General features: G+C 38.0%; 1 protein-coding gene across 1 annotated transcript in view; it reads right to left on the bottom strand.

Annotated features, from left to right (window-relative positions):
* The window catches only part of Brinp1 (BMP/retinoic acid inducible neural specific 1), a 188683-nt gene that overhangs the window by 31489 nt on the left and 134750 nt on the right, over positions 1 to 22444 (bottom strand). Inside the window, exons 6-7 of the mRNA XM_048459244.3 lie at positions 8307 to 8543; positions 3661 to 3883 (exon numbers count right to left, since the gene is read on the bottom strand). Coding sequence (XP_048315201.3) covers positions 3661 to 3883; positions 8307 to 8543 — 460 coding nt within the window. The remainder of the gene's footprint in view (positions 1 to 3660; positions 3884 to 8306; positions 8544 to 22444) is intronic.

The raw sequence follows: 22444 nt of genomic DNA, 5'->3' as shown, positions 1-22444 counted from the left end.
TTACTTTCCTATTGATTTGGGGACTTACTCAACAAAAGGGAGCTTATGTCTAATACGGTATTAAATATGGTCTAAAATGCATGATTTAGGAGCACATTAGAGAGCTTCTTAGATCAATTGGCATATCAACAAATCCCTTCATAAATATCTATGTTAATATTCATAGAGAAAGAGTACTATCAGCCTGAAACAGAAATATCTTGCAGTGATTTATGGTTCCATAAGATTCTGAGAATAAACAATGGTTAAGTGTTCAGCCAGAGGAAGAAATTTACACAACCCCTATAAGGTTCAAGGAACATTTTGGAGGAAACAAAAAGAATGCATAATCTATAGAATTTGAAAAGGGGCTGTAAAACACTATATTCTAAACAAGACACAGAAAACCATGCCAGCCATGAATGGGAACAGGAGCTAGGCATTAGTTCCTTTCAAAAGTCAGCTATGAAGTGGCAAAGAACTCAAGGAGTCCTATCGCATTTCTGCCCTGTTGACAACCAATGGATTTGGGGCAAGGGACAAGAATGATAAGTAGCTAAGTACCCACTAGTGAGCCTCCAGGTTATAATGGTTAGTTGCAAACTCAGGATCACATAGATGGTTCTGCTTAAATTTTGTAAGAAACTAAATTAACCTAAAACTAGTGAATAGGGAAAAAGATTCATGAGAAGTGGAAGAAGTTGGTAGGAACAGAACGGAAATGAGAATGAGAGATCAAAATAACGTACAACTCTGAAACTGTGAAAGAACAAAATTTCTAATAAGAAAGACTCTCCCAGCTTTGACAGCCTTCCAAATTAGGCATGCTTATTGTATCCAATGTCATGGAAATATCAAAATGAGCAGGACATATTCTTTTACAAGAGCCAGTGCTTACTGAAAGGGAAGGGGTCCAACCATACCAATTCCAGGCTATTATTGCTGGTCATTATTTAGACAAATATATACAAGGTTCTCGTCATGCTTGAGGTTTCATATGAAGCTGTGAGGATACAGTGGTGGATTTATGCTGTCCTGCCAGTGAACTGGTTCCTTTGTCAGATCCTACTACTGAAGTGGGGCATGTGGAATGGAGAAGAGATTGACAGGGAAGAGATCTCTCACTTGTCTCACCTCTAGAATATCCTCATAATATTCAATGCAATATTATATAATGCAAGTGATACTTTGTCACTGTCAAGGCTGGGCTGTGGAAATCTTAGTACTGCCTTGGTTCTCAGGGTACTCTGTTAAGAGCCCAGCTGCCATGCTAAAGAACGACATGGAGAGGACATGGGTAAGCACTCTAGTTGACAGCCCCAGCTGAGTCTCCAGCTGACAGTCAGCTTCAATGCCAGCTATGGGAGACAGCTACTTTGGAGGTCCACAGATGGAAGTCACCCAAGGACACTGGCCTGAGCCAATTTGAGAGCCCTCCAACTGTACCAAGTCGATCTACACATGAATGGTGACATTTTACTGTTTTGAGACATTAAATTTTGGGGTAGATTATTTTGCATCAAGTGATGACCAAAACATCTCCTCTGCCCAATAGCCTGTTAATAAACTTTCATCAAGTCAATTGCTAAATACCCACAGTTGACCTCTCACTAAAAAGTAAAAAACATACTTGAAACATCAATAACAATGGGAGATTGTTTGGCGCATCCTTAAGCTTTCTATGCCCCAGTGGCTCTGTCTGTAAAAGGAGAATAGTACCAGTACCTATTTCATCAAACTGTGATCAGAGAAACAGGTAGTTCATGTAAGAAAGGAGGCTTCCAGGCACACGGATCTTACATATTAAATGAATTATCATTCGTGTTTGACTGGTGTCAATTCATTTACTAGACCTTTAAATTTTAAAAATCTTCATCCTCATACTTAACCTAATGACAATTATCATTATCCAGTACCACAAGTGAGGGAGAGGTACTTAAACAAAACCTGATGGCTAGGAAATGGCAGACTGACCTTACTCTGACCTATCTGAGTACAGTAATGTTATATGCTCCTCCCTCCCCCATCCTGTCTCCATTCTGTGAGACAAGTAAAAATCTCAGTGGCACCTGTTGCAATGACAGCACCTGCTCAGAGCACTCAACTCCTATGGAGCTCAACAAGCAGACAATTTGAAGCTGAGCAATCAGTTCATTTGCAAACATAAACTTGCTCAGCTAGAGGTGGCTCAAGGTTCTCACTGCTATCACCTCTGTCTGACACCGCTCTTTGGCAGAGAGGTACCCTGCTAGTCTGAGAAATGCTCATTAAAAGCCTTTGATTCAGATGTCAGGAAGCAGCCCACAGCCAGGCCAAGGAAGTGCAGCTCCCCTGGGAAGGCTTCAGAGCCTCGTTTTGGATGTTCCCACCCTTGGCAGTAGCAGCATTTACTCCTCCCTTTATGAACATAACTGAGTGACTTGCCAATTGCAGATTCCAGCCACTCTCCTAGCATAGTGGGAGGAATGTCTGTCAAGATTCAGGTGAATTTTAAGGAGGGCAGGACAACACGCAGAGTTCTCTTTAAAGATCCCAGGAGCACTGCGATTTCTAGGGGTCTGTATCTGACCCCTTCCACAAGCAGAACAAAGTTCAAGGCAAACCTCTGGAACCCTGAGCTCTAAACAAGGAAGTGACGTTTCCAAGATCCCATAGCCTCACTAATAAACGCTAAGGCACAGTCAAATTCACCATTACGTCAGGGCTCCCCGTTGCCCCTTCCCCACCCTTCTAATGCACATCTGCACCTTTCCCTTTGTGTCTTCCCCAGACCCATATGTCAGTCATGGTCTATGCTCTGCAGATTCCTTTTCACATTTAATTAATGTGCTTCTCCAGTGTCTTTCAACTTGGAATTTCTTCAGTGACTCTCAAAAGATTTGATAGATGTATGTGCACTCTTGTAATGGCTAAACATTGACCACTTGGTTCAGTTTTACATCTGTTTGGTTAGTCTTAGGGCATATGTTTTCTTCCTCTTAAGATGAGACACAAATCATTTTTTTTCTGAGAGCAGAGATCTTCAACCAACCTATGGGTCTTGACTCCTTTGGGGCTCACATATCAGGTTTCCTTACACTATGATTCATAACAATAGCAAACTTGCAGTTACGAAGTAGCAACAAAATAATTTTATGGCTGGGGGGGCGGTCACCACAGCATGAGGAACTTTTATTAAGGGGTCACAGCTTTAAGAAGGTTGAGAACCACTGCTTTAGAGTGTTACGGGCTGGATTATCTAACCTCCTCGCAAATGCATATTTTAAAGTCTTGATTTCCCAGTACTGAAGAACTTCACTGTCTTCAGAGGCTGTTTTTAATTTGAAAGAAGTTCATTAGGGATAGATGACAATCCAGCGAGACTGTGATCCTAAAGCAGAGGAGTGGAGGGCACACGTGTATGTGGGGGAAAGATCATGTGAGAACACCGGGAAGAGACAAGGCACAGACTCCTTAAAAGAAACAACCCTGCCATGAGCCCGTGTTTATATTAGATATTAGAATTATTAGGATCAAATGCAATCAGGAACATTGTTGAAGAGTATTATTGACTACCTTGCTTAAAGAGTCCCAAATATGCTACCTGTAACACATGTCCTTCTACTCCAGGAGAATGCGTTAGCTGACACAGAGCAATCAGGATAGCAACCACTGCAAAGATGTTGTAGTAGGAGCACATACCTCTCTCTAGGCAGCTGGTGGTTGGGATTGTGGCGGCATCGCACACTGAGACCAAAGAGCTTGCGGGCTGTGCGCTGGATCTTCTGCCTCTGAGCCTCAGTGGCGCTCTGCAGGAGCTTGTAACGGCTCTGCAGATCCCAGTCATTACCCCAGTGTTGGTGGATACTACCAATGGTCAGGAAGTGGTTGCTTGGGAGACGCTTCATAAATGACTTAAACTCATCTAACAAGAGACAAAAGCCAAGAGAGAAGAGGTAAGCATGACTGTCAACATCTGAAGTCCTTTAAAATTTAATTCCTCCTTTGTCCTTTTATTTTTTTCTGCTCTCTTTATAACACCATTGAATTGGAAACAACCTAAATGTTCTTTCACCAGCAAAGGGATAATAAAAATGTGGTATATATGCACCATAGAATATGATTGTGCATAAAGAAATACAAAATCATGGAGTTTTCACATAAATGGAGGGGATTAGAAAATGTACTATTTTGTGAGGTAACTCAGTCCCAACAAGACAAACGTTGCATGTTCTATTCTATCAGAGGATCCTAGCTCTATATCTTCAGATATAAGTGTAGTCCTCAACCCTCATTATGGAAACTGGTCTTTGTGACATAATACTGTCCGAGAATCTCACAAACAATAAGAGTACGGAGTTGTGGAACCCAATCTCAGTGAATACATCTACGCAACTACTCCTCCACCCAAGGCTCAGGAAACATTCAGAAAGAGGGACCAGAAAGATAGAGACAGAAGATGAGGGAGTTTGCCTCCTAGAAATGGCAGAAATTGCACCAGTCTCACCTAAACATGAGTTGAACAAGGACAACACCACATATGTTCAAATGGACAGGGGATAGACCAGAAAGGCTCAGCCATACATAAAGCACTACAGGCAATGAAGGAATGTTAAGAAATGAAGAAAAAGTCTTCCCCAGAAAAAAGAAAAAGAAAAAAGAAACATGCAAATCAGTTTTTTAGTCAGGCCTGAATTCCTTCCTGACACTTAGCTCCCTCAGCCAATGAAAGATGCTGCAATTTGTCTGAGGTCAGTATAACACTCCAAAGTCTGTTGTGCTAACTAACATTTTTTCACTACCGAAGATCTTTTGGATAAGGCATCTATGTTTAACATATGTTTCTCCAGACTTCCAGCATTGGGAAACCAGATAAAATACATTCTCTCTGTATTCATTCTTAACAGTGCTTTCAAACCAAATTATTATTATCAAGATGAAAACTGAAAAGCTTTTATCTGATCTACATAGAAACTCAGTATTGCAGACTTTTGGTAGAATTGTAACTGAAAATAAATGTAAAGAAAACAATTTTGATCAATTCTGGTCAGATATTGTTGCCTGCTAAGTGATCAAACCCAAGTGCCTTATTTCTCATTGAAATACAGGATTTTACTAGATTCAGAGTGGTGTTAAAAACACTCAACTGTATCTTTCTCTTTGATGTGTTACAGAGGTTGGATGGAAAACTGAAGAAAGTAAAATTTTGTACTCCGGATTCAACTATTATCTGAAGTCCAGGTGTAAACCATGTAACATCATCTCCAGTGCTGAAAAACTACAATTTCAGAGATGATAAGGGTCCCTTGGTAAATGTTTCAGCCCTAGTTCTAATATTTCAGTTTCTGAGCATCATCTCAGACTACAGTTTGATGCAACCTAAGAAATCACCTAGCTCATCCTTCTTGTTTCATGTATACATCATGGAAACTAAAACCCAGAATGACAAAGTGATTTTTCTAGAGGTAACACAGTCAAAGAGCCTCAAGAGGCAAGCGTAAAACCTGAGCTGCTCTTATTTGCCCTGACACGTTTTCAGCCACATCATCCTGCATTGCATATTTTTTTGTTTTGTTTTGTTTTTGATTTTCAACTTCTGGGAAAATGAAACATATATGGGTCATTTTGCACGTAAAAGCTTAAAAGTAATTGTTGCAGCCTAAGAATTTTATTTTCTGCTACAAAAAAAAAAAAAACAAGGAAATTTCATGCCTGTCCATAAGTTCACTTTATATAAGGAGAAGCTGCATAGGTTTCAACAGATACCAAATCCAGTCCTAAGCACTTCAAACTTATGAATGATCTTCACAGGAAACTATGACAGGTATATCTGTAGTACTTCCACTCTACAGAGGTTGGGCACAAAAAAGGTAGCTAATTTGCACAGGGTCAGTGGCCAGTAGCCAGTTTAATTAAAACTGCAGCCTCGCTCCAGAGTTTTGCTCACCCAAAGTATTAAACTCACTCTCAACACAAGGAGGGCGGCATTGGGGAGGAGGGGGAGAAAATTTGTTAAAAATAAAAATTCTGAATCCGACCTTTAGAAACTTTGTGATAGATATTCAAATATATAAGAATTCACATTCTATTCTGACCACTGGAGAGTTAAAGGACCTTCACTCATTCAAGATCTCAGTCTACACATCTGTCAAATTTGTATAACAGTATCTAATCCAAATTCAGAAATTGTGAAGCACTCAAAAAAGCCACAATCATTATTCCCTCCTGCAGAAGCAGAGACATTAAGGCTAAGGACTAGAAAAAAAATAGAATAAAACAGTAGGTGGGTTTATATTAAATGAGAAGCTGTTTCAGAGGGGTAAGTCTAGGAGATCCTTGGGTAGGTATACCTGATAAAGAAAAAGAGCAAGACAAACTATTTACCATTTTCTTATTCTGCAACATGTCCCTTTCTGCCCCATTACTCACCCACTCACGCTAGCTTCCTTTTGGAATTAAAACTCCTTATTACTGATGCAGACACTCTTCACAGATACTCTTCATTTCTTTAGGAATTTTAGCAATTAGTAGCATTTCTCAGCAGAAGCATTCTGTCAAATGCATTTTGTTTGTTTGAGGCCATGAATCACTATAATACCCTCTATTGTGACCTCTCTGCTTTAAAGATCCAAGAATTTAAAATGGACTAATGGATAAAGCTTCACAAACAAACACAGCAGTTTCATCCAAGCTGCATGACCCTGCAGGAGCAGAATTCTGATGGATCCTCTGCTGGCAAGGTGGGATTTCAAGTTCATGGCAACCAGACATTTTAAGTGACGCTCTGTGAAACTCTGCTTTTTTTTTTTTTTTGAAAAAAAAAATGATACACAGTGGCTCTGAGGTAAAATTTTGTTTGATCAAAGGGTTTTGTGACTAAAGACTTAAATAAATTTATATATTCAAAATGAAAACATGACCTCTAGTTTATCAGATGAGGGAGCTCAGGCCTACAGGGTTGACCAGAATTAATAAACTTAAAAGACTGCTGTGAACACTGGGCTTGGAGTCAGGAGCTCCATTACCAAAGCTGTCATTTACACACATGTAACTTCAAGGAAGATTCTGAGTCTTGTCCTTCTTGCTACCGGGAAAGCCACATAACACTTCACCTCCTATAGTTGCGACAGACAGAAGGCTTATAAAATTGTTTTGAAAACTGGAGCACTGCACTGATGAGCTTATTCAATTAACAGATGTTACAGTATGAACTGCAAGTTTACTATATCTGTCTCATGATTCGTGGAATTCTCAAGGACTTTTAAACTTATCCTGTCTAACTGAGTACATTTTCTTGATTTCCAACTTTCTTGGGTGCTCTAGCTCAGTTGAAGGATACCAACAACCATAAAGTTATCTAATATGCAACTCTAAGCAGAGGTCCTAGACATCATCTTAATCCCTTTTCTCTTCAACTCTGTGTGATAACCAGAATCTAGTTCTGTTGATTTCCCTTCTAATGTCAGTCTTTTTGTGCATTTATGCTTCTGCTCCCTAATCTACATTGGGATTATCACTCATAGCTAACGTGAGAACTGCTTCTCTGAAGCACAGAAGGACAATTAGACTTTCTTTCCCTTTCAACACGGCCACCCTTGACTTTACTGGTCACAATGACTCCATCTCCCCATCATTGTGCCATCTGCTCCACATCCTCACTCATGGACACTTGAAATGCCATAGTCATATGCATCACACAATGGTTGCATAATTCATTTCTTACAGAATTCAAAGCTCCAAGAACGTAAGAATCTAATTTTAGGCCTTATCCTCTTCACGATCTTGGATAACTGACTTTCCTCCCCTGTAGCTCATTAGCCTGAGCCAGTAAATGCAAAAAAATAGCTAAATTATCAGAAAACTAACTTTCAGTTTTGATAATCCATGTGATCTTTGGGTATCTACAAGATTATATATGCATAAAACACATATATACATATGCAGTTATGTGTGTGCATATATATTAAACATAGGAAGACATATATAATTATATACTTATGTGTGCTCATTCATTGATTCATTATTATACACACCGGTGAACATACTCCTATCATACATAAATAGAAACCCAGGAAAATATTCAATGCCCTCTGACTCTCCACTCTGCAGAGGTATCTTTTCAGTCTTACTCTGCCATCTGAGTCCGACAGAGATGATATATATCATATAAGCATAATGCTTTATGATGCCCACTGTTTTTCATTCTGTGGGAACTAAATGTGTGTTTCCTCTATGAGAACTACTACACCCGACCCTGAACTCTCCGACAGAAGCAAGTACCATTATTCTATTTCCCCTTATATCAGTTTTTACTTGGCCAGGACCATTCATGCCAGTTGTCTGTGTACCTGAATTCTCCAGGTCCTTGTAAGCTTCGGTCCAGGCCTTAGCCATGTTAGCCAGCGTGAACTCCATGATCTGGATGTCGGTAATGGGACAGTTGCACTGTGGGAACTCCTCCGCACACTGGCAGCGACACTGGCTGTTCTGACACACATACTCTCCCTCACCGTTGCACATGATGTAGCTCAGAGCTGACTGAACAAACTTCTCTTGCAGATACTGTGGGAAGATTATCTGAAGACCTGGGTAAAAATAGCAAGAAAAGAGAATCAGAAGGTTAACAAGGTACTTTATTAAAAGCCTCCAAAGATGACAAAAATCCATCACTGCTCGGTTTCTCTCTGTGCATTGTATGCAGAATATTTCAGAGCCTACTTAGCTAGAGGTGGGACCTTCAGGTTCACCATATTCAACGTCTGAGGCCATGACCTTGGCACCCTGTAAAATATAAACACTGATCTGTTATATTAATAATGAGATTGGAGATTCTCTGATGTATATTTTTTGCTATGTGGGGAGAAAACTCTTAATGAATGCATAACATTACTGTTTTTATTTATATACTTTATTTTTTTTCCTTTCTTAAAATGTTTATAAATTAAAAAACAACAAAAAAACAAAAAAAATAAAAAAATGTTTATAAATTCTAGTTATGAAGAATATGTTCTGAGATCGGTAGGCATATGAAGATTTATTTTATTTTGTTTTTTTTTTTCTTTTGAGTAAGGGTCTCTCTAGATAGCCCTGCCTGTCCTGTAACTCACACTGTAAACCACAGAGGCCTCAAACTCACACTCACAGAGATTTACATGCCTCTGTTTCCCAAGTGCTGGGATTAAAGTTGCATGTGACCATGACCAGCAGATCTTTTTAATAAAGCATATTTGCAGTATCAACAGGGACAGATGTAAGCACATATCTTTCTAACAGGGCTTACAGCAAAAACAAACACAGGAATAATTCAGGAGTAAGGACAACTTTTACAGGAGAAAGAATGTAGGAGTAAGGACAATTTTTACAGGAGAAAGAATGTTGAAGAGTATAGAAGAGGCAACTTTTAAAAGAATAGTAGAATAAGTGGAAGTACAATAGGTGTGCCTGGGAGTTCAAAACTACATGAAACAAACTTGGATGGGTAGGGTATGGTGTGGTAGGAAAACTGACTGAGAGAGCTTCAGAGGACAGAAAGCAGGAAAGAATTGATTACAGACTATAGATCATGTATTTACCATGTGGTTCACTGAATACACACTGGGAGTTTTTCAAGGGTGAGAATGATATAATTAAAGGAAAATGATGAATAGGGAATGCATTATAAAACCAAACCATTGGCAGAAAAAAAATCCCAGAAACTAAGTTTCTCTTGTTCACTCTCATGAAGAAGGCAATAAGGAACACTAAGGCAAAGTGGCTAACCCAAGGGCATATGAGGAGAACCCTTGACTACATTTTATGACTTTCTCTCTATATTTAAATAATTAGAGTCTTAGAGTGCAAGATTTAGGGGGTTTCAACATGCCAGAACCTAGAAACATCAGCTAAGTGGATGCTTCCACCATTATAATGGCCAGAAAGAAGGGGAAATTTGGATAATCCCATTCACTTTTTCTGGGCTTCCTAATAGTTTTAGCTTCTAGCATATATAGGAATAATTGCTTTACCTCTCCATATGTAAAGAAAGGGGCTATATACTTCTTCAGATGATTATTTCTTTGTAACATATGCTTCAGGGTTCCTCTTCAATCCCACTTACTCTAGATTTTGTAAATAAATATAGTATTTTTTTACTTTCTTTTTAATTTCTCTTTTCAGTTATGTTTATAGGATTTTGCCTTATTCCTTCAAATTATATGTAATGTATACCATTATCATGGTTATAAATACATTGAATTTCTTTTCTACCATTTGGTACCCATATGGAAATTACACAGTATAGTTTGCTGAGAGCCCTGTGAGAAAGAGATGTGAGCAAGTCTCAGTAGTTCTGTGGAATGAGGGCACAATCCGTGTGTTGAGCTGGCCATTGCTAACACTAGGTTTTCCTGTCAAAACCAGCTCAAAAAAGTTATGCATCCTTTCTCTAAAGATCCACTCCCTCTTATGTTCAAATGGAGCTTATTGTATCTAGAGGACAAAAGCAAAGATGCCTATAAATTGTATGGGACATTTTATGGCACACACAGAGACACATACACATATACACGCATACATACAAACACACACACACCCTGAATTATTAAATCTCATTATTAAATTATGTACTTACTTACTTATTTAATTTGCTTATTTTGAGTATTTTTATAGATGTATATGTATTTATGGAGCCCATGCAACAATATGTATGTGGAGGTTGAAGGATAACTTGCAGTAGTTGATTCTCTTGATTATCTCTTTCCATCATGTGGGTCTAGGGTTTGAACTTGGGTCATCAGACCTGACAGCAAACACCTCTACCCACTGAGCCATCTTGCCAGCCAAGTTCCAGTTTTTGATGTGAAGAAACTGCTGCTAAGGGAGATATTGTTAATGATGATGCTTTCCTTCCTCTCATGAAATTCCTAAAGGTTCAACAAAAGCTTCAGCATTTATGAAGAATAGCGGTAGGTACATTCCAAAGGGAATCTTTAATTTTCGGCACAGTTTTCACAAGGAGGCTGGTTTAGACTCTCTGCCTGCTGAAACCAAAAAATGTTTAGTTTGGTGTGCATGACACCACTTAGGAGGCATTCTGGGAAACATATGAAGCTGGTGAGTGGTCTGGTGTGAAATGGGAAAACCTCCTTATCACTGAACAAGACATGAGAGCAAGTGATCAGGCACAAGGGTTCTGCACAGGAAGGAGGTGATCCAGAGAACAAAGACCGGGGAACACAAAGTATAAAGTCCTTTCCGAAGCAAGTTTGCAGTTCTTTAGTGTGCATTATTGAATTACTTCATTTATGTCACCATTTTCTCCTCCAAAGCAACATTTATTTTTAGCTGATCCCTATAGGCAACTGCATCTATGGATTGGGCTTACGTTTCTGGTGCTTAAAGGAGCTCGACTGACTCTATTCTCAGTGCTATTTTTACAGACACCTCATCACCTTATTTCTCCCTTTTGTAGGGGATAGGATATTCTATTCTTGGTCCTCACCCAAAAGGAATTTGGGGAGAGCATTTTTAGAAAATTGCATCAAATCGTTTCTCCGTTTGGCAAGGATACAAAAAGGCAGTATTACCTACCCCATTTAGTGCAACTGAAAACAGATGAAATTTAGGGTTGGGGGTTTTCTCAGAGCAGCTGAAACAGAACACTGGCTGCTCTTTAAAAATGGAAACTCAGAACATGCCGAGCTGTCTCAGAGTCAGAATCTCCTGGGCAAATTTCAAAAGAGAATAATGAAGACATAGCAATTAAAAAGCACTTTTCTGCAAAATGTCATTACTGTTTAAAGTTACACAACCATTTCTACGGCAGCGGAGGTTCACACAGCAGTCACAGCTAGAGTCGTCTCCCAGCGACCTGTGTCCAACAAAGAAGGCCATTGCTGACCCCTAGATTGGCGCCTGAGTCCTGCTAGCTTCAATGGGAGTCATAAATAATTTGGAGGGGGATTTGGCCTGTGGAAGCCCCTTTTGAAAGATATACAGCTGCCGGCTGGGGTGGAATAGTCTATCTCCACGGTTCCCAAAACACTCCCTCTCCAACACACACACACACACACACCACAGAGAGAGAAAGAGAGAGAGAAACTGAGAGAATGAGTGAAAAGGCCACTTTTTATTGCCAAGCATGTAAATTTTTCCTCACAAAATCAGGAAAGAGATGGTTGGGTGTTACATTTGAACACCACCATGCCCACGCTGAACATATGGAATATTTTCCCTTCAACCTCATTAATTTTTTTCGAGTCTGGCTGTACTTTGAAGGGCAGTGTTGTGATGTGCCATCAGGAATGTGTGCAATGCAAAGGCAGGGGAAAATATCCAAGAAGACTTTCTGCTTTTCCTGACACTTGCCTCTTCCCTCTCAGTTGCACCCACCCCATGCAGAAGCTCATTATCCATACATACATCTCATAATGTGCTTTGTGTTCTGCAGGAACTTTGCTAAAACCCCCCAGTTCCTTTACAGCAGCACACTGTATTGCTATGGCTTTGCGTTCTTTATCTCCTAATATTCTCAGCTTTACACACATCACACTATACACAATGCTCTTTGGAGGGGAAGAGTCCCTCCTGTTTGTGATTCTTGTTCTTCTTGTAGTCTTTGCTCTTGTTCTATCCACAGTCTAGAATAAATCTTCCTCAGATCTTGGTCTGTCTCCTTTTCCCTAAAACATAGATCTTTTCACATTATTGGCTCAAATGCCACTTATGTTTGCCTCAATAAATTAAGTGATGACTTAGATTATGCTATTAATTTGTTTGAGTTCTATCTTCCAAAATAAAGAAACAGATTATGGTAAAAAAAAAAAAAGTCTATATGTTTCCTACTGATTCACAAGATAAGCCAAGCCTAGTTCAGGCTCCTGGTACTCATCAGTTCTCCTCTTTATCCTCCTGAAGAAGTGATGTGGGATTCCCTTCTATATACTGTGAATACCATTAGTTAATAAAGAAAGTGACTTGGACCTATAGTAGGGTAGAATAGATCTAGGAGGGGAAAACTAAACTGAATACTGGGAGAAAGAAGGTGGAGTCAGGAGAAGCCATGTAGACATGCCAGAAAGGGAAGCCTGATAGAATCTTGCTGGTAAGCCACAGCCACGTAGCAATACACAGATAAATAAAAATTGGTTAAATTAAGATGTAAGAGCTAGCCAATAAGAAGCTAGAGCTGATAGGCAAAGCAGTGATTTAATTTATAAGTTTCTGTGTCATTATTTCTGGGTTGAACAGCTAGGAACGAATAAGTTGGCTCCTACTACAAATTGGCGCTCCAAGGTGTGCTAGCTAAATTCACATAAAACCTGAAAGGACTTGGGCTTGGAAAGGAATTCTAGACACACCCATCCTCCACTCCCCTCCCCACAAATAAAATTTAGCCTCATTTCCCCACCCCACCCCAGCAGGCAACATGTCACAACTCCGTTAAGAGAGGTCTTTCTGATTCAGCGGTAGCAACAAAAAACAAAACAAAAACAAACAAATCAAAACAAAACAAAAAATGCACAGTTGTAAATCAACAACTTCCTGGGATGTGTTGCCAACACAAACTCTGGCTCGAAAGGAGATCAAGCATTTAAATGGGGCTTGTGAACAGAGTTACACAACTTGCTTAATGGTAACACAGACCTGCTGTGACATGACCCTGAATCTGGGGCGGAGAGAATGGCTCTCAGAAGCAATGAAAAGAGTACAAGCAGTCATAGATTAAAGGAGCAAAGGCAATGAAACATTAAACTTGTAGAAGAAAAATAAGCCATGTAAAGATGAAATATACACAGAGAGTGTGAATTATGTATATTATTGTGTTTTCTTTGAATTTTTTGATTGCTAAAGAGCTATATAACAGAGACATTTCATTGTATGGACTGATAAGTTAAACCCAAATGAAGTTATCTTGACTTCAGAATCTGGGTCAAAGAATATATTGCTTTGGAAGAAAGGTTCTTCCTTTGATTCCTCAGAAGATAAGAACCTATGGATTTCTTCCAGATGAATGTGGTTTGATAGACCAAGATCTTGTGAAAGGCTGCTGTAAACACCCCCAAAATAATTTGCCCCCAAAAGCAGGAAACAGTTTGAAGCGAACTATGCCCAAATTCCCTAAATAATTGCTTATAAATGTTTGTTTACATTTAAAGGGGGATATGATATAGATATGAATATTTTGCATTGGTATGAATCTTGATTTACTGATACAAATTTGAGGTCAATTATATATATATATATATACACACACACACACATATACACACACACACACACACACACACACACACACACACATATATATATATATATATTTTTGCTCTTGACTAAGGTATTGTGTTTGTGCAGCTCATTTAAAAATTTTATGTAAAATTAAGAAATACAGAATAATTGATTGTTATATGTAATAATCAAGTTTATGGACATGTTAGGTTTTCTAGGTGTAGAGGGACATATTTCAGATAGATAGGTATTCTTCAACCACTTCAAAGAGCTACAGAATATGGCATTTAAAATGGTTTAATAACTTAGGACTTTTCATGACATGAGGCACATCTGTTCCTGGCTGCACCAATTACTTCAAAAGTAAGATGGACATTGGAGAGGCTCTTCATGGAGTTTGTTAGCCATTTGGGCAAGAAATTCCTCTTGCCTTGACAGCTTGATGTTATGTTGTGTGAGCTAGACATGTGGGACCCACTAATAAATGACTGCTGAAGTCGCTTAAGGAAAGTGAGATAGTTTTTCAGGGTTCCTGCATCATGAAAGAGTCTGCCAGTCATTCTGCAGGATACAGAAGAAAGTGACTGACAAACTGCCAGTTTCAAAGGCAGACCTGTCTATGAAATTTCCTTCTTCATGGTAAAGTCTGCCAGATACTATGGATCAGTAGACTGAAAATGGATGCCAGAAACATTATAGAAGAACTTTGGGTGACTGTCCAGATAGTGAGATGTCTCTGTCATTTCTAGAGTTTTGGAAGTTGATTATGATGCTCTTCCTGTTTACTTAGATAATATAATATCCTTCTGGGGCCTTTGGTTCAGTTGAAGAATAGATAGTAATAATATAGTTTTGCTTAGTTATGATAAAAGATAAGGTAGATATAAATATGTTAACTGTAATTCTTGCTTAATACCTGTTTGTTATATATATATTTTTTCTGTGTTAAAACCTTCCTTTTTATTTAAACAGAAAAGGGGAGGTGATATGTGATTCCCCTCTGTATACTATGACTACTATTGGTTAATAAAGAAATCTGCCTTGGCCTGTGATAGGGTAGAGTAAAGCTAGGTGGGAAGAAAAATGACTAAATAGCACAGAACTCACAATGTGAATGTTATAAGCCAAAAGTCTATGTCTTGCCCAAATCCATTTGTTGAATTTTTAACTACTAAGAGAATGTTTCTGTTAGAAGATGGGTACTCTGGGAGGTTAAGCTTAGATGTCCAAGAAGACCATGGTGTTCCTACTCCCTCAGTGCGTTGCTGAGTACACATCAAGGAAAGGTCACGTGTAGCATGAATAATAAAAACACGGAGACAGGTACATGTGGGTACTTGGTAAAAGGGCAGCTATCTGCTTTTACCAGAATTCAGATCCTCAGCAGATGCCATGGTGTTTTGGTTTTGGGCCTCAAAGTGCTGAGAGTTTGACAAATTGATCTATTTTGAATACACTACCTCCCCTCTAGCATCTGGGATAACTCAGGTTTTCTAAGGCACTGGCATAATTAAGTGTGCATTAAGTCTGAAGTCTCCCTCATTTATTACAACTCAGAGTATTAACCATTACTAGAACCAAACTAGAGTTCTCCTTGGAAAATGTTTAATGATGGAGAAGTAGGTATGGGAGTCAATGGAAGAATAATCTATGTGGAAACAGTGGCCCCAGGCAAGAATTTCAGTTGAGACCACACTAGTTCTTGCCTCACTTTCTGATTAACACATGCTTATTTCCTCTAAATCCTTAAAGCAGAAAAATGTTCTTGTGTCTTAGACACAATCTGAACGCAAAAATGGCACAGATGAGAATTCTGAGCTCCTTAGAAGGCAAACGATTCTTAAAGAAACCGTGGTGAAAATCCCTATCCACATGAATCAGTAGTTCAAGATACAGAAAAATAATGGAGATCCAAAGGTTGTGGAGTTTCAAGAGTTAAGAGACATTTAGGGAATAAAGGAATGTGAAGAGAATCTCTGTCAGATTCTCTAAGAACTGCAACACATCATTAGTATTGTTTTATCAATCAGAAACCTGATTCAGCTGACCATGCTCAGTGGTTCTGGGGGACATCTACTTTCTGGAAAGAAGATCCAGCATGAGTTGAAGTTGCAATAAGGACATAGCAGATGCATCCCAACTGAAGTTTCTGCGTCCAGACTCGCTCCTGTTATTTCCTCTTAGGCCTTCCCTCTTTTTCAAAAAGTATATGTGGTACTGCTAAATTAAAAAAAGTTTTAATACATTTAATACGTGCTCCTCCCTCTCTAAAACAACAGACAAGGTGCCCGGAGGTACACGTCTTTAATCGTAGCACTCAGGAGGCAAAGGCAGGTAGATATCTGTGAGTTTGAGGCCACCTGATCCACAGAGAGAGTTACAGGACAGTTAGGGCTATACAGAGAAACCTTATCTCGAAAAATAAAACAAACAAAATCAGAAATGGAATTTGATGATTTAAAACTAAAGCTCAAAATTCAATAATAAATAATTTGAAACATTGGTAGATGATTAAAATTTTAAAGCAATATTGTGCTTGGCAATGTTCAACACATAGTAACAAATAGTGAATATTTCATTGTTTTATTTTAGGGTGCAAGACAATAAAATTGAAGATAGCAATTGTGGAAGATTGATTATGAGCTTGGTTTTTGAATATTTATGTTATTTAATTTCTATTTTTATGTACATGTGACTGAATGTGTGTATGTGTACTACATGCATGCAGGGGCCTGTGGAGGTCAGAAGAGTTACAGACAGTTGTGAGGTGTCATGTGGTTGCTGTGAGTCGAACTCTGGTCTTCTGCAAGAGTAGTATGCATTCTTAACCACTGAGTCAGTTCTCTGGCCCTTAGAATGGATTTTGAAGCTTGAGCATAATGTGAACTTACAAATAAGAATAGCTATAAATGCTACCACACAGGGCAGGCATTGATTGAATTTGGGTCTGAGTGTAAATACTTGGGATGATTCTAAGTTTTGTTTAAGGTACCATCATGAGTTACACTTTCTTACATTTGCTTTATTTTTTTCTGTATCCTAATTACCTAAGCCAGTATATTTTGATTGACATTTCTCTTTTCTGACCCATTTCACTTGCTATTAAATTCATGATCTCTTATAGTGCCAAGAGGAAGAGGGAGAAATACAGGATCAATTTTGGTTGCATAAAAATATTTTCTGTACTGTCCTTGTATCAAATGTGGCCCTCTGTTGGTATCCCTGAGCCCTACAGGAGTCCCAGATGTTGTCTTGTACATGCTAGGTTCTACTTGGCAAATCTGTCAATTTCTGAAATGTACAAGGTAGGAAGAACAACAGCAAGGACAGTACCTTTTGCAAAACAAGATCCTGATCCCCTTCTCTCTGAAAGCCAAGGGATTTCATATTGGCAGATAAAGGACTTTATGGCTTACACAGCCATGCTGAACTCCAGTGTAATGAAGGCACGCAGGTCAATTACCCATCTGTTTGTGTTTCTATTGCTGTGAATTACAGTATCCATTGCTGACAGCTCATTGGAGTGGAATGAAAATAAGACAATAATTCACCAAGTGAAACTGTGCAGAAAGGGCGAAAAGGCTATGATCTCATTCAGAAGTTCAGGTCTGTCTCTGTGATGGGTCATTTACACTCTGGGAAATGAAGAACGGCAGCTACCTGGGGGATAAAGGGGTGGGTTCTGCCTCCTTCAATGCAGGAATTAGGACATGCCAAAGCCTGGCAAGAGATATGTGATTTGTTTGTGATGACCATCATCTAAGCTGTAGGATATTAGTGGTATAGATTTCAAATCCTTAAGTGAAAAAATAAAGGTAGGTTACAGGAAAATATGACTGAATTATTTTATAACCAGGAGTTTGTAATGAACCAGAGTTCCTTGATAGGTTAAAACAAACAAACAAACAACAAAAAAAAACTTTTGTGCCTTTGAAGAATAGAAGCAGTGCTGAATAATAACATGGGGGAAACATTTAACCTAATGGCAAGATCTGAATTCCATTCAGTAGATTTATCTATCAGATGTCAAGTAGTAGGCTGAATTATAATTACTTCATGTTTCACCCTTCCCTGTAAAATCCTCTCATTAATATAATAATACATCCCAAAGTCTTAATTTAACATTTTCATATAGATTGTTTTGGAAAAGTTCAAAATAATATGTCAATTCCAAAATAATACAACAAGAAATAACACATGTATCAATCAGTTTCTCTTGTCACAAGACCAACAGTCTTCTACAAAGAAGTGCCAGAGGAAAGAAATCCTACTTAACTTTGTGTCTATCATAAGAAAGAAGCACTCCCTTCTGCAAACCATTGAGACTAAGGAATTGTTTGTTGACATAATATAATGTAGCCCATAGAGATGCACAAGGGACTTAGCATAACATGACCAATAGATCAAGCAGAAACTGAGCTTATTCTTATGAATAAGTTCTAAATGAAAGATTGCACATATGGAAGAATTGATTTGCTGCAATTCAGGCCATGTGTGAACAATGAAAAGGGTTACTATCTGGATCTCAAAAGAAAATGCTCACAACCTTCTATATGAGATGACTTTTAAGATTTGTTTCAACTTCCATGGTTTTACTTTGTATCCTTTCTTTTATTATGCAAATTTTATCATATAATTGTCTCAGGCAGACTCTAGGATTGGTTAACAAAGGACTTAATCAACTGTCCCTGCTCTTTGGGAACTAATCATCAATAAAGGATTTATGTGACGGTATAGATTTAGAGAAGACATGATTCTAAATGACTATTTCAAGTGGAAAAACAAAAATATAATCTAAACAAAATCAACAAAAATCAAAAGGTCAACATATCACCATGCAATTTCATGAAACTTCAAGATAAAAATACTCTTTAAATCATATATAGAAAAAATTTATTCAATTAATTAAAGCTTTCTTTACAGAAGTCATGACAAACCAAACATGATATGCAGAAGGTTGATGATGTTTGATTTTTGCATTAATGAATATCTCCAAATTCTAATTCCTAATCTTACCCATTCCTCTTTGAAAGAAGACCTGGAAGACTGTCTACCTCTGTACCCTGCACAAGTCAAGTTATTTTCTCTTCAAATTTTACCTCAAGATTTTATTAATTAAATGACCTTTGGAAAATAAAGAGGCTCAAGTTCCTTGATCATTGCTGCCTTCAGCAAATCTTTCTTTGTATAAAAATGGAACAAACTGTTTTATATCATGGTGGTACATGGGTGAATATGTTGGTAAAAATTCATAGAACAATAGCACTTAAGAGTCAACTTGGTTAAATGTAAATCATGCATTAATGAGGTTAAAATTTAAGTTAAATATGCAACACTTTATAAAGTTACCTGATATGCGTTATTAAAAGATGGAGTTTATGTTCAACTATGTTGTGTTCCTATCAAGCTGGGCTTGCTGTTGTTTTCTCTAGGTCACAGGCAGCCTCAGAAAGGCACACTTCAAGAAGCTAAAACAACCTGTATATATCTCAAAATTTCCCAGAAACACTTACTGCATTATATTATGTGTGCTTATCATGTTCATGTTCTTATTCTGAACAATTCCCTGAACATGAGAAGCACTCATCTTAAGCATTTCTCTGTCATCTTGCACATTACTTGGTATCAAAATAATACATTTGAATGAAGGTACATTTAAAAAGGCTATGTTTCACAGAAGACCATGGGTCTCTCTTCTATGCAGAGCATGACCCATTACTCTAGACTCAGCTCTCATAAGCAGAACTATATCTTCATCCTCAGAATTATAACTTGATGCTTAAATTTACTTTAACTTCATCTCAGTAGTTATAAATGAAAGTATTTACTTAAAAAAATACACAGACTGAAAATATCATCTGAGAACAACAGGTCTACAGGACTGTCCATTTCCGTGCATATTTTGTTTGAGATTCATTTCCCAAATTTAAGATTTTTGAGGATAGTTGTGCTTTTTTATTTCTTTTCTTTCTTTCCAACTTAAAAAGCACAGTGCGAGTTGATAGAAGATGTGGAAAAATAGAAAACCTTAATTTTGTCCTATAATGTTCTTTCAATCACTACTTTATGAAGTCAAGTGCTGTATTAGATGCCATACGTGTGGAGAACATGATCGAGATACGGTGTCCAACCCCAGAAGCTCATGGTGGATAGTAGGATGAGATTAATCTATGTACAATGACCAGAAACACACACACACACACACACACACACACACACACACACACACACACACACAAGTTTCTATAAAATGAAAAAAGCACCTACTTTTGAAAACCTGTAGCTTGTAATGGTTACTTAGGACTGAGGCAAATCTGAGTGGCATACATACTACAGGATTTGCTAATGTGGATTCTCTGGACAAACAGATTCGCACATGTATTCAAGTTTACATACAACTGAGAAGGTTTATGTAGTTAATCCATCTCTTGAAACTCATTTTCACTTTAGCACAATTTAGGCACTGAGACACTCCACTGTAACAAAATGTGGTTTACAATATTTAATCCAATGTTTCAGTATCAGTACTCTGTTGTTGAGTTACTGAATGGGGAATTCTAGTAGCTTATGACCACTATAGTCTATTAATTTTTCATGCTTCATGTTGAATAGATTTTGGCTACTCTCCAGATGTCTTCCTTTTAAAATTATGCTATAGGCATAATATGTCTTAGGGATATAATAGTTTCATGACAAAGGAAAAGGAGTAAGAGTGAAACCAAGTATCTTCATAGATGTGGTATGTACAATGTCTTTTTGTACTCTATTGCCCAAAGCAAATCACCCAGTTAAGGCCATTTTCCTTTTGATGGTAATTCACGTTCCCCATGCTACAGCACTTTCTAGCATATGATGAACCAAAGAATATAAATTTCTCTAAAAAGAAGGAAACAAGACGGAAATCATAAAATCTATTAATAAACACATTTGATTTTGTAGCAAATCTTTATTTCTTAATTATCATGCGATACAGTAATTTCAGTTTTATAAGGATATCAAAAAGAAGTCAGGACCGTGAGGGGTACGTCCACCCACTGAGATAGTGTGACAGATCTAATGGGAGCTCACCAAGGCCAGCTGGACTGGGACTGATGGAGCATGTGATCAAACCGGACTCTCTGATTGTGGCTGGCAATGAAGGCTGACTGAGAAGCCAAGGACAATGGCACTGGGTTTTGATTCTACTGCATGGACTGACTTTGTGGGAGCCTGGCCTGTTTGGATGCTCACCTTCATAGACTTGGATGGAGGGGGAAGGACCTTGGACTTCCCACGGGGCAGGGAACCCAGACTGCACTTAGGACTGGAGAGGGAGGGGGAGGAGGGGAGAGGGAGGAAAAAGGGAGGTTGGGATGAAGTGGAAATTTTTAATAAATAAATAAATTTTAAAAAAGCACTATAAACAAAACAAAAACATTTTTAAATATTCAAAGTAGATCTAGGCAGTATAGTGAAAAAGGGAAGGTGAATTGACGAATAGTTATGATATGTGACATATCCTTGCAATGGGATTCTAATGCAGTTATGAAAAAGTGGTATTAATATTTATCATAATATTGTCGATGTACAAACATGTAAAGTAAAAGAAGCTTGACTGAAAGCCAGATACTCTGCAAGTCTAATTACTTGAAATATCCAGAATAGAAAACTCCATACATAGAAAGCAAATTTTAGAGTTAAAAAGAGAGAGTAAGATGAGGAATGACTGCTTAATAGGTATACAATTTTTGTTTGAGCCCTGAAAACTTTTTGTAACCTGTTGTGATAATTCCATAGCATTGTGAGTATACTTAATGCTGTAAGTTAAGGTGTATATGTTAAAAATGCCTGTGATGTTAAATTCTATGTATTTTTTATTTTACCACAGCTAAAATCCATATAATTCAAAGAAAATTAACATTGCAGTAAAATAAATCTAAATTATTAGCATTTATTGAGCATCTACTATGTGATAAATGTTATGCAGTTGAGAAATAAACAATAAACAACCAAATTCAATGCTGGAAAGCTGACTAATCCATTATGAGCACTTGCTACTCTCGCCGACTACCTAAGTTTGGTTTTCCAAACCCACATCAAGTAGCTTGTAACTATCTGTAAGTCCAGAGAATCCAATGTACTTTTCTTGTCCACTTGAGCACCTGCATGAGCTTGGCTTGCATGCACATACACAAATGTACACACACAAATAAAAAAAAACTAAAACATTTAAAAAATATAACTCTTGGAGATGTAAGTAACAAGGGAGTGGCAACTCTACAACTGTGTACATAAGAGAATA

Source organism: Myodes glareolus, chromosome 3 (genome assembly GCF_982192425.1).
Source record: "Myodes glareolus chromosome 3, mMyoGla1.1, whole genome shotgun sequence".
In the NCBI taxonomy this organism is placed as follows: domain Eukaryota; kingdom Metazoa; phylum Chordata; class Mammalia; order Rodentia; family Cricetidae; genus Myodes; species Myodes glareolus.
This window is presented reverse-complemented; position numbering and strand designations above follow the sequence as displayed.